The sequence below is a fragment of the Arachis stenosperma genome, chromosome 2 (genome assembly GCF_014773155.1).
Source record: "Arachis stenosperma cultivar V10309 chromosome 2, arast.V10309.gnm1.PFL2, whole genome shotgun sequence".
Classification (NCBI taxonomy): domain Eukaryota; kingdom Viridiplantae; phylum Streptophyta; class Magnoliopsida; order Fabales; family Fabaceae; genus Arachis; species Arachis stenosperma.
In genome coordinates, this window is record NC_080378.1 from 3081108 (window position 1) to 3094396 (window position 13289).

General features: G+C 35.4%; 2 protein-coding genes across 2 annotated transcripts; both read left to right on the forward strand.

Moving 5' to 3' along the window:
- The first annotated feature begins 4864 nt into the window (after nucleotides 1–4864).
- Nucleotides 4865–8412, forward strand: LOC130962362 (putative disease resistance RPP13-like protein 1). Its single transcript, XM_057888586.1, has 2 exons — nucleotides 4865–8195; nucleotides 8288–8412. The coding sequence occupies exons 1-2, from the start codon at nucleotides 4865–4867 to the stop codon at nucleotides 8410–8412; spliced, it is 3456 nt and encodes a 1151-aa protein (XP_057744569.1).
- A 2244-nt stretch (nucleotides 8413–10656) lies between these two features.
- On the forward strand, nucleotides 10657–13257 carry LOC130962363 (putative disease resistance RPP13-like protein 1). Its single transcript, XM_057888587.1, has one exon. It carries the CDS (start codon nucleotides 10657–10659, stop codon nucleotides 13255–13257), a length of 2601 nt encoding a protein of 866 aa, XP_057744570.1.
- Nucleotides 13258–13289: the final 32 nt, after the last annotated feature.

Genomic DNA, 13289 nt, shown 5'->3' on the forward strand with positions numbered 1-13289 from the left:
CCACCTAATATGATATTGTCACATTTAAATATATATTTCTTAGTGAAGTAATATGCAATAATAATGATATAAATTTATTTACTAACTAATAAATTATTATAAGCTTTAAAATGTAACTTTAACCTATTTAAATTGTTATATGTGATTAAGAATATTACATAAATTTCATAGACCAATTTTAAGTGGTTTAAATTATGATTTATAAATGATATGATTAAGAATTTTGTAAAAAATAAAAAATAAAAAACTGTAGCATAATATATAAATAAATTTAGAAGTATACAAAACTAAGAGGAAAAGAATAAGTTTATGAATAAAAAAGATAAAAGATAGGTTAAGTATATCTACTTTTAATTTCTTATATAAAATTACCTCAATATTGTAATCCTTAGGAAAATACTTGGCACGAATTTTCTTCGTTGGACGAATTTTTTTAGTTGGTCTGGTTTCTACAATTGATGCAATGCGGAGAGGTGTCAAGAAGAAGAGGGTTTCGAGAAGCATGAGAAGAGTAAAATTTGATTCGAGGAAAACACAATGGCTCATACCGGAAGAGCATGGAGGAAATAGGATCTTGGTACAGAGAGGTGCCAAGAAGAAGAGGGTTTCGAAAAGCATGAGAAGAGTAAGGAGTTTTTCAGGCGAGAAGCATGAGAAAAGTAATGAACTCTTTGGTTTTCAGAGGTTTTTTGGGGTAAATGTTAATTTGTGTTTTTGTTGTTTTTTATTCTGTTTTTTAGTTTTTTTTTTTTTAATTTGAAAATAGAAGTTGATTTGGCAAGATTTGAGTGGTTGAAATTTGGCAAGATTTGATTGGTTGTTTCTAAAATTTTGCCACGTAAGCAATATTGCTGACATGGCGTTAGTAGAATAAGAGGAATAACTTAGAAGTAATGTAGTGCATGCTTATGTATCTACTTTTATATATTAAGAATAGATTCTACGTATTGATGTCGACAATTTTTTTTTTTTTGTTTTTAAGGATCAGAGAGATGCAATAAAATTGCAACTTGAGGAACTTTCAACGGTTGCCAAAACTAATAATATAATTTTCTATTTTTTTTATTGGGTATCTATACTTCCTATTCAAATCTATTTATCTATTTATTATTACTACTAGTACCTATTTATCTATTTATAATATATTAGAAGAAAAACTAACAATTCTAAATCCATCTTTAGATATTTGACATTTCTCTATTTTGTCACTAGAAATTTTTTTTCTTAGATGGCATAACCTTCTATCTTTGTATTATGTTATAAGATTCTTATTATTATATTTTTATTCTCTTAGAATTTTTTATCTTTACATTATGCCATAGAATTCATTTTTTAGTCTCATGTCTAAATATTTATTTCTCTTTAAATTACTCTATGTATTCAACCTTAATGTTATTTCTCTTCAATAGTTTTGAGTTATAAAATGTATTTCAGTCAACTATTTCTTCTCATTCATTTTTGAAAATTTGATATTTAGCCTTACCTTTTCATATTTTTACTCTAACTAAACATCCAATCCGACTCTTATCTATTTTCACAAAAGGCAAGGCGCCCCTTGTCCAATAAAAAGGAACACTTCAACCCTCAACCTTTTTATTTTAGGACAATAGAACTCCTCTATTAAAAAATTCGTTAAATAGTAGCGAAAATTAATTTTATCGGAATTTTATTTGTAATTTTATCGAAAATAATCGAGGTAGAAGTGATAATAATGAGGACAAAATTATTTTATAGAAGTAATATTTATAATACTTTTGTTGCTTTGCATGCCTACCATGACAACAGGAATCTCAGCTTTTTTTTTTTTCCTTATCTATGTTCTTGGTATCTTGATGATGATGAGGACAATGAGTTGTTGCAACAACAGATAATAAATGCAAATCATGAAACAAGCCGGACTTGCCACTATTTTAGAAGAGAAGGAGGAGGAAGAAGAAAAAAATTGAGGCTCCATCAAAAGTTATTGAAATTCTAAAACCATTGAAGATTTAAGAGAAGAAGATGGAAAACAAGGATCACATTTTTCAAATTCGGTGTCTTGAATGATCAAACCATGCATGCAATTGTTGATATTATAACTTTAAATTAATATTCTTTAATTTAATTTCTAAATCTTTCTGTTTATTTGTCACATTTATATCTTGCAACTGTGAGTGAAGAATCTCCAGTTAAAGATTCAGCTCAAAAAAATAAAAAACAAGTTCTTGTTGGAAAAAAGGTACAAAATCACCACTAATACATTAACAGAAGGGAGAAAAAAGGAAATGGATCCTCTCCAGTTTTTTTAACACTTGACAAGATACAATGTGATTTCCTACTTTTGATTCTATAAGTGGGACAAAAAATAAATAAGAGAGAGAGTAATGAATGGTTAGATTAAACACTGGATAGTGGATACCATCCAGTTTTTTGTTTCACTGGAGAGGATCCACTCCCGAAAAAAAAGTACATTATTTTTGCCAAAGTTAAACCTTAACTCTGTCAATATCTAAAAATAAAAAAAAAAATAAACTTGGGTACAAATATCTTAGCTTTATATTATGGTATGCCAAGTTTAAAAGATTCATTGACCTAGTTGATATTCATATTTCACATATCTCTATCTCATAACATTTCTTGTGAATATCAACTCAAAACAAATTTCCTAGAGGGCCTGAAGATAAAATTCTGAAGTCAAATTTTTGTTAATATACTTCGAGATGGCCTTTTTTATTTTTCAATTTGAAATATTTATCATTGTATAAAAAGTTGATGGAACATTTCTTAGGGGATGAATTCCTAGCATGAGTGCTCATTTTATGTTCAATAGGTAATAAGAAAAGATATAAAAAGCAAGAAAGATCCAAACAGAAAAAACAGAACTCCAATGATGTTCTAATATTGCATTGAACTTGTCAAATATCTTTTTCTTGACAAACCTATGTTTGTTTTCACTATTACCCGCCCAATTAAATGCTAAACCCCAACTTACATAGAAATTCACTAAATAATAATAATAATAAAAAATAAATAATAAGATCATCATAAGCTGCTAACATTAGTGCACCTCTATAGAGTATCCACATGCTCATATTTTCATAGAAGAAACCTCATTGACCAATAAAAGTTTTAGAAGACCGAATAAAGATTTAATCATTTGGACTAATCACCTAATATGACTTGGATATGCCTTGCATATTCCCAAAGATTGATGACTATTATTACCTTAGTCATGACTCATACCACAGTTGAAACCTTCTTCAACTTGCAGTTTTGTTGCATGTCTCAGACTTAAAAACACAAATTAAAAGTTCCAAACAAACTATTAAACTAAGACCAAGACATTAGCAACGTACAAGTCATTAAAATAAGACAACTACCATGCATTATTGTTATTAATAACCTCATAATATATTACCATGATATACATACAAAAATGTGGAGCCAAAATGTTCCTAGTTCTATATAGTTTCCACAAAAACTAGTAGTGTCCGTTGGTGACACGGAAACAATACCACTTGCAAGAATTAAAAAATGAGAAATTAGAGCAAAGCCAATTAAGCACTCCACTGCTATGAATTTTCTAAGTTATCTCGGAGGCGATACTGGGTTTTGTTGCTAAGGAACGATTGACATTGACACCTTCCACTGCTATGAATTTTCTTAATTAACTTCTCACACAAAACAAAGTCAATTATGAATAACTTTCATCAACATCTTTTGTGTAAAATTTCAATCTTCACTACTTTGTCGCTCCCTGTAAATTCATTTCATTGCATGCATTATTAGATTTTATTAAAAATAATTATTTTAGAAGTATTAAGCTTGTTTTGTTTCTTTCTCCTTTGTATTTTATACTAAGAATAGAAACAAAACTTTTCTCTCTATCTCTACTATTTGGTGCTGAGATTTTTTTCCCTACAAAAAATATATATTTTAAAAGGAAAAGGAAAGTGGGGAAGAACTCTGCTTGATAGTAAATCCATGATATCACTTGATAAACTACCTGTAATAGTTTGAATACCATAACTCTTAATGTAATACTGATTACTGATATGTTATAAATCATTACTACTTCGATTTGATGCATTTGACAGAGACTACTATAGTACTAATAAGAACTTTACTCATGGATGCTGTCATTAACTGTGATACTATGCCAGCAACGATAATCGAAGTGAAATCAATATCGTTATAAACTTATCATATACTAATCAGTATCTCTCTGCCAAATTCCTCTACTTGCCTTATTGTTGGGAGAACTTTCATAAGACATAAACTTTGTGAACATGTACATCAAGACACAAATTTTCATCACGTATTTACTGTAAAGTAATGTTTGATAGAAACAACTTCCAAAAGGAAAAAGAAAAGAAAAAACTAGACCTTAAATCCTTAGTTAATTAGTATTAAGGAAGTTAATATTGCAGCATCAGCATCATTATTTTATTATGAACCATAAACAGCTCAATCATGTTTACTGTGATACAAAATTTCCACAGAGACTACAATTCCATTGGTTTTTCAAAAAGTTAGTTGGAACTTTCTGTGCCTTGCTATCACATTCACATTCACATTGCATCATTCAAAAGCTAGTTAAGATACGATTAAAGGTTTTATGCAATTACCTTGCACCTTCCAAAATAGCAATAACAATAACAATTAAAAATTAAAATATAGTTTTATAATTAAGAGCCATCAAGACACTCCACTACTTTGAAATTTGAATAATTTTTAAGTTAGCTCGGAGACTTGCTGGACACCTTCTTTGTACACTTGATTAAGAAACCCCCTCTATTGAGTTCACTATACCCTGCAACCATTGTTCTCCCACCTTTCTCTGAAAATCCATTCACTTTGCTGTTGCTGTTGTTGAGATCATATCATGGCTGGTGCAGTTGTTGGTGGAGCTTTCCTCTCTGGCTTCATTAACATTGTCATTAACAAGTGCCTCACAGAGGATGCGGTCAACAAGGTGTTTGGCAAGAAGCTTGGTTCTGACTTGGTTCAAAGGCTGAAGACTGCTCTGTTGGGTGCTGAAGCTCTTGTTGCTGATGCTGAGATGAAGCAGTTTGGAAATCTCAATGTGAGGAAGTGGCTCGATAGTCTCCGGGATGCTGTTTACTGTGCTGAGGACTTGCTCGATGCTGTCCTCCTCAAAGCCACCACTCAAAAGAATGCAAGTTTTTCCTGGTGGTCCCCTAGCTTCTTCATCAACCAAGATAGAGATGACATGGTAGACAAGATTGAAGGGGTGGTTACAAGAATTGAGGATCTTGGAAAACAAAAAGATTTCCTTGGTCTTGAAAAGATTCTCACTAGTAGCTCATCATGGAGGACTCCATCCAGTTCTCTTGTAAAAGGGAGTGTGTATGGCAGGGAGGATGACAAGAAGGCCTTAATCAAGATGCTGAATGACAACAATGAGCATCACTTGTCTGTGATTGCTATTGTTGGCATAGGTGGGGTTGGTAAAACAACTTTAGCCCAATGGCTGTACAACAACGAGGAGTTTATGAAGGGATTTGATCTGAAAGCATGGGTTTGCGTTTCGGAGAAGTTTGAAGTTGTTGAGACTACAAGGAATGTCATAAAGCAGATCCATGGAGGTACTTGCAGTCTCGATGATTTCAATTCACTTCACAATGCTTTGAAAGAAGAATTGTCCAATAAGAAGTTCTTTATTGTTCTTGATGATGTTTGGAGTGATGATGGTGACAAATGGAGTAATTTTATGACCCCTTTCCAATATGGAAATAAGGGAAGTATTGTTCTGCTGACTACTCGGGAGGAAAATGTTGCTTCCGCAGTTCAAAATTGTCGGCCTTATTTTCTCAAGAAGTTGTCAGAGGACTATTGTTGGTCAGTGTTTGCAGAAAATGCATCTTTTCCACAATCAAATGGGAGAGCAGCACTTGAAGAAATAGGTAAAAAGATTGTCAAGAAGTGCGATGGCTTGCCATTAGCTGCAGAAACACTTGGTCGCTTGTTACGTACTAAGCATGATGTTGAGGAATGGAACAAGATACTAATGAGTCATATTTGGGAATTTTCGGTGGAGAAGAGTAAGATTATTCCAGCATTACTGATAAGTTACTTCCATCTTTCTCCATATTTAAAGCGTTGTTTTGTTTATTGTGCTTTATATCCCAAAGATTATGAATTTGAGAAAGATGATTTAATCCTTTTGTGGAAGGCAGAAGAACTTTTACCACCACCAAAGAGAGGAGAGAGTTTAGAAGAAGTTGGTTGTGAGTGTTTTGATGAACTAACTTCCAGATTATTTTTCACGAAGAGTGAAGACTTTGGTGATTATTTTGTGATGCATGATCTGTTGCATGACTTAGCAATATTCCTTGCTGGAGATTTCTATTGCAACTCAGAAGAACTTGGTAAAGAGGAGGAGATAAAGATTCAGACTCGGCATTTGTTTGTGGATTTAAGTCATTGTAGCTCAAAACTTTATAATTCTATTTCTAAAGTAGAATCTTTGAGAACATTATTATTGTTTGGCGATTTCTCATCTGCAAACTGCAACATTGAAGCGGCAACATGTGAGATATTGTCAAAGTGTAAATACTTGAGAGTTTTATCCCTTACAAAACTTGATGAGGTGCCTAATTTAATAGGAGAATTGATCCATCTGCGCTACTTGGATCTCTCTTGGACTGATATTAAGAAATTGCCAGAGTCTTTGTGTAAGTTGTGTAATTTGCAAATATTGATGTTGTATGGTTGCTCTAAGCTAACAACACTGCCTAGTGGTTTGCATAATCTTGGGAGTTTGCGGCATCTTGATATTAGAAAAACCTCTTTAGACGAAATGCCCAGAAAAATGAGCAAATTGAATCAGTTGCACGTTTTAAGTTCCTTTGTCGTTGGCAAGCACGAAGACAATGGAACCCAGGAGTTAGGAAGGCTGGTAAATCTTCATGAATCCTTTGAGATTAAGAAGTTGGAGAATATTGTTGATGTGGAAGAAGCAAAGAGGGCAAAGATAATGGATAAGAAGCACATTGATGAATTATGTTTGGAATGGTCTTCAGGTGATGATTTGGTTTCAAGTACACAAAAAGAAAGAGATATCCTCGATAACTTGCAACCGCATAATGGGTTGAAATACTTGGGAATCAAAGGATACAAGGGTACAATATTTCCAGATTGGTTGGAGAACTGTTCCTACGAAAACATGACACATGTATCTCTAGAGTGTTGCAAGAATTGCTGCATGCTGCCTTCGCTTGGACAGCTGCCGTCTCTTAAGTCCCTAAGCATTGTAGGTTTTGATCAGGTGAGGAGTATTGGGGAGGAGTTTTACAAGAATGAAGGAGATCATCATTCTTCGCATATTGCACCGTTTCCCTCACTGGAGACTTTGGTATTTTATAACATGGCATGTTGGGAGGTGTGGCACGTATCTGAGTCGGAAACTTTTCCTCAACTTAAGAAGCTTGAAATAACAAATTGTCCAATGTTGAAGGAAGAGATGCTTAATCAGGTATTCTTCAGAATCGTTTCTTCTTTGTCGGATGTTTCCAAAGTTCGCAAACTACAGATAGGCGACTACTTTATAGAACGGGACACCGAGGCCATGTTTCTTGATGGGGATACTTTATCAATTAGGGGAAGTGAATCTGTGATGGAGTCTGCCTTTAAGGCAATGATCAGCATCAACCATCTAACTTGCCTGCAACAACTACACATCTTGAGCTGTAGAAAACTAGAATTTCCCCATCTGCAGCAGCAGAAGTATGATTTGGTAGAGCTACTAATACAAGACAGCTGTGATTCAATGACCTCCTTGTGGTTGGAGGTCTTTCCCAATCTGAAGAATTTGGAGATCATAAACTGTTGGAATCTGGAATCAATCTCAATGTCAGAAGCACCACATGCTGCTCTTCAATGGCTCTCCATTGTTTTATGCGAGAAATTAGTGTCATTTGCAGGAGAAGGACTGGCTGCACCCAACTTGACTCATCTTCAAGTCAGAGATTGTGAGAAGTTGGAGGCATTACCACGTGACATGAAGAGTCTACTCCCAAGCTTACACTCTCTCCAGATATATGGTTGCCCAAACATTTGCAGGTTGCCAGAGGGTGGTTTGCCGCCTAAATTGAAAGAACTTGAAGTGGGAATTGGCGAGCAACAAATGAGGGATCTATCATGGATGGGCAACTTGCACGCCCTCACTCATCTCAGTATTTATGGTTATGAGTGTAAGAACATAAAGTCATACCCAGAGGTGGGTTCGCTGCCTCACCTTCCCTCCCTTACCACTCTACATATCGAACACTTTGATAATCTGGAGACATTGGAGTGCAACGAGCTTCTCCGCCTCACCTCCCTTCAACAACTACACATTTATTGGTGTCCAAAGCTGGAGAATATGGAAGGAGAAAAGCTGCCTCCCTCTCTCTTGCTACTCAAAATTGAAGACTGTCCTTTGCTGCCCAAGCATCAATTAATCTGGCCCAAAATTTCCCACATCCCAACCATTGAAGTCGATAGCGAAAAAATTTCCTGAATAGAGATTTCTGAGCAGGTAATTATCTAACTTCATGGTTCTCATGCCACCACAATTCAATTATACATGCATCAATTTCCTTAAAGTCGTCTAAACAGATATTTCTGAGCAGGTAATTCTCTAATCTTCATGATTCACACATGCTACCACAATTAAATTGCAATTACAGAGGAACATAAAAATTAATTACCATGAAATAAAAACTGAAGGACAATGAATATCTTTTTTAGTGTATCCAGCACTTAATAATTTCTTTAGATATATTAAACAATTGGATGAATCAAATTTACTGTTTTTACCATCCTCTGCAGGTAGCTTCTACCGAGGTACAAGTGCCCAGATGGCTAAGATTTCAGCACATAATCTTTATGTAAAACAAACCATACTTACATTACCTTCATTCAATCAAAAGAACTGATTTCTGTTTTAGCTTCAGGTAGGTATAGTTACTCTATTCCTCTCTGCAATTTACTTTAGGTTGGAGAATATGGCAGGAGAAAAGCTTCCTTTTTCTGTTACTATTTCAAATTCAACACTGTCCTTTGCCCGGAAAACGCTACAAGACGAAGAATTGAAGCTAAACTCTTTATGAAGGTAACATAAACTTGATGGATCTAGAGGTATTGATCTTTGAAGCTGCTCTATCTCATATCATTTCTTATGAATACCAACTCAAATAGATTTTCCAGGGGCATCAAGAAATAGATAACTGCTATGGTCGAGGATCAACTTTCTTTCTGAATTCAACCATTATAATGTGCATTAGCAGCTTCTGTGGCAATTGCAACTTGGTGAGCATGTAAGTACTTCTGTAAGATTTTGCATTGCGGTATTATTATTTTTTGTCAATCTTTTCTCAAAACAAAATTTGTCCCTTTCGGTTCTGTTTTTGAAGCTAAAAAGGAATAATACATCATTCTGTATTTATCAAGCAGGTTATGATAATTTTCCTTAGTGTGAGGCCCAAGCAAACTCTTTTTGGAGAGTCCCTCTACATCCCAATTAGTGTATTAACCTGAACAAATGAATGATCGGATGGTTAAATTCTTTTCTGGTTTACCTGGAGTTCTTCATTCATAGTCCTTCAACTTTGAGGTGTGATTGCAATCCGAGCTCTGTAGCCAAAAAGTTCGTAAGCAACGGTCGTCTATTGTATCATTGATTTCACCATTTAGTTTATGCTTTTATGTTCTTTTACAAGAGTTCTGCATGTATGCTTAGTAGTGCTTGTAAGTTTTGAGACTTGTTTGTAGCTTTGAATTGGAAAATATTGAAAATTTTTACCTTCCCATGGTTTTTTTTTATCTCTCACATTGAGAGGTTTTTTCCCACGTTAAAATTTGGTGTTCTGTTGTTCTGTCTTCTCTTCAATTATTTGGTGGTATTGGTGCTTCCATATTATGCCTTTGACAGATTTAGTTTATTCGGTATTCCCACCATGAATGATCATTTTACAATGTTAAATATATTGCCTATAAATTATATAGAGGTGCATTTTATATAACTAGTAGCTTAATGTTTCCAAATTCCAAATGTGCAAACAAGAAGAGGAAATAAAGCTTGGAGTCTGCCTTGGTTGAATATACCATGTACTTTTCATTTCTGTTACTTGTGCTTCATGAGTAATAAAAATGACAAAGCAAGCAAGAAATACCAAAATTGGAGAAATGAATCGATAAGAGTTAGTCTTCCAAAGTTCCACAATTGGTTTAAAAAATGTCAATATTCAACAGAGCTAAAAATATTATTGAAAAAAATAAATCGATAGAATTACTCTGCTTTAAAATATTCTATAGGCATTATTCTCTTAAGCATTTGAAATTATGGAGGATTATATAAAGAAAATTTCTACAAATAATTATATCTCACGGCTCACACTACATGCATTAGCATGATACATGTGCAGATGTGCTGCACCACTTGCAATTTAATAACTTGTTCTATCTTTCAAACAAGAATTAAAAATTGAAATGTTATAAAAGAATCAGGTAGGCACTCATTTTCATCTGTTGCCAGCAAAACCACGTGAATTGAAGTCAACGTTTTCTTGCCAATGAATCTTGGCCACCAAGCTATATTCATTTATTCAGGAAGCCTGAGTTCAGCACCCTGCAAGCATTGTTGTCTCATACCATTCTGAAAAATTTGAGAACATGGCTGGAGTTCTTGTTGGGGGAGCTTTTCTCTCTGGCTTCATTAATGTTGTCCTCGACAGGTTCATTTCGGGAGAGACTTACAACTTGGTGGTGGGGAAGAAGCTTGGCCCTGAGTTGGTGAGAAGGCTGAGGACTGCTCTCTTGGCTGCCGAAGCTCTGGTTGCTGACGCTGAGCAGAAGCAGTTTGGTAACCAATCTGTGAGGAAGTGGCTGGATGATCTTAGGGATGCTATCTACAAGGCTGATGACTTGCTGGACCGTTTCTGCATCAAAGCTGCAACCCAGAAACAGGTACCAACTTTCTTGCCGAGCTTCCTCAATTTTGAAAATAGGCAGATTGTCAATGAGATAGAAGAGGTGGTTAGAACAATAGAAGATCTTGAGAGATGCAAAGAAAGCCTTGGCCTGGAAAAAATTTCCACCAGTAGCTCTTCATGGAGGGCTCCTTCCACTTCTCTTGTAAGAGGGAATATGTATGGCAGGGAGGATGACCAACTAGCCTTGATCAAGATGCTGAATGACAACACTGAGCATCACTTGTCTGTGATCTCTATTGTTGGCATAGGTGGGGTCGGTAAAACAACTTTAGCTCAATGGGTGTACAACAACGGGGATTTAATGAAGCAATTCGTTCTGAAAGCATGGGTTTGCATCTCGGAGAACTTTGATATCGTTGAGACTACAAGGAATGTCATAAAGGGGATCCTTGGAGGTGCTTGCAGTCTTGACGATTTCAATTCACTTCAACATGCTTTAAAAGAAAAATTATCAAACAAGAAGTTCTTTATTGTTCTTGATGATGTTTGGAGTGATGATGGTGACAAATGGAGTTATTTTATGACCCCTTTCCAATACGAGAAGAAGGGAAGTGTTGTTCTTCTGACTACTCGTGGGAAAAATGTTGCTCTAGCAGTTCAGAACTGTCGCCCTTATTTTCTGAAAGGGTTGTCGGAAGACTATTGTTGGTCAGTGTTTGCTAACAATGCATCTTTTCCAGAATCAAATGGGAGAGCAACACTTGAAGAAATAGGCAGAAAGATTGTCAAGAAGTGTGATGGCTTGCCATTAGCTGCAGAAACACTTGGTCGCTTGTTACGTACAAAGCATGATGTTCAGGAATGGAACAAGATATTAATGAGTGATATTTGGGAACTTTCTGTGGAGAAGAGTAAGATTATCCCAGCATTATTAATAAGTTACTTTCATCTCCCTGCATATTTGAAACGATGTTTTGTTTATTGTTCTTTATATCCCAAAGATTATGAATTTGAGAAAGATGAATTGATCTTTTTGTGGATGATAGAAGATCTTTTACCACCACCAAAGAGAGGAGAGAGTTTAGAAGAAGTTGGTTGCGAGTGTTTTGATGAACTAACTTCTAGATTGTTTTTCACACATCAGCTTCTAGATAGGGTTGTAGATGTTTTTGTGATGCATGATCTCTTGCATGACTTAGCAATATTCCTTGCTGGAAATTTCTATTGCAACGCAGAAAAACTTAGTGAAGAGGAGGAGGAGAGGATTCAGACTCGGCATTTGCGTGTAGATTTATTTCATTGTGACTCAAAACTTTATAATTTGATTTCTAAAGTAGAATCTTTGAGGTCATTATTGTTTATAGGATTTCCCCATCCCAACTTCGACATTGAAAAGGCGACAGGTGAGATATTATCAAAGTGTAAATACTTGAGATCTTTATCCTTTCATAAAGTTGATGTGGTGCCTAGTTCAATAGGAACATTGATCCATCTGCGCCACTTGGATCTCTCATATTGTTCTATTAAGACATTGCCAGACTCTTTGTGCAACTTGCGTAATTTGCAAACATTGAAGTTGTATGGTTGTTATGAGCTAACTATGTTGCCTAGTGGTTTGCATAATCTTGTGAGTTTGCGGCATCTTGATATTAGGGGAACTTCTTTGGAAGAAATGCCCCCAAAAATGAACAAGTTGATACACTTGGACATTTTAAGCGATTTTCTGGTGGGCAAGCATGAAAATAATGGAATCCGGGAATTAGGAGGAATCTCAAATCTTCATGGATCATTTGAGCTTAAGAAGTTGGAGAATGTGGTTGACGCCAAAGAAGCAAAGAGTGCAAGGATGATAGACAAGAAGCACATTGAGTGCATATTGATGGAATGGTCTTCAGGTGATGAGATAGTTTCAAACACGCAAACTGAAAGAGAGATATTGGACAGCTTGCAACCTCACAATGGGTTGAAAGAATTGACAATCAAGGGATACAGGGGTACAATATTTCCAGATTGGGTTGGGCATTCCTCCTACCAAAACATGACAAATGTATCTCTAGAGTCTTGCAAGAATTGCTGCATGCTGCCTGCACTTGGACAGCTGCCATCTCTTAAGGCCCTAAGCATTGAAGGTTTCGATCAGCTCAAGAGCATCGGCATGGAGTTTTACAAGAATGAAGGCGGTCAACATTCTTCGCATATTGCACTATTTCCCTCACTGGAGAGATTGGTATTTCGGCATATGCCATGTTGGCAAGTGTGGCAGTTACCTGAATCAGAAACTTTTCCTCAGCTCAGGGTGCTTGAAATAGTAAATTGTCCAATGTTAGAGAGAAATTCTTAGTGACGTATTCTGGAGAATCATTTCTTCTTTGT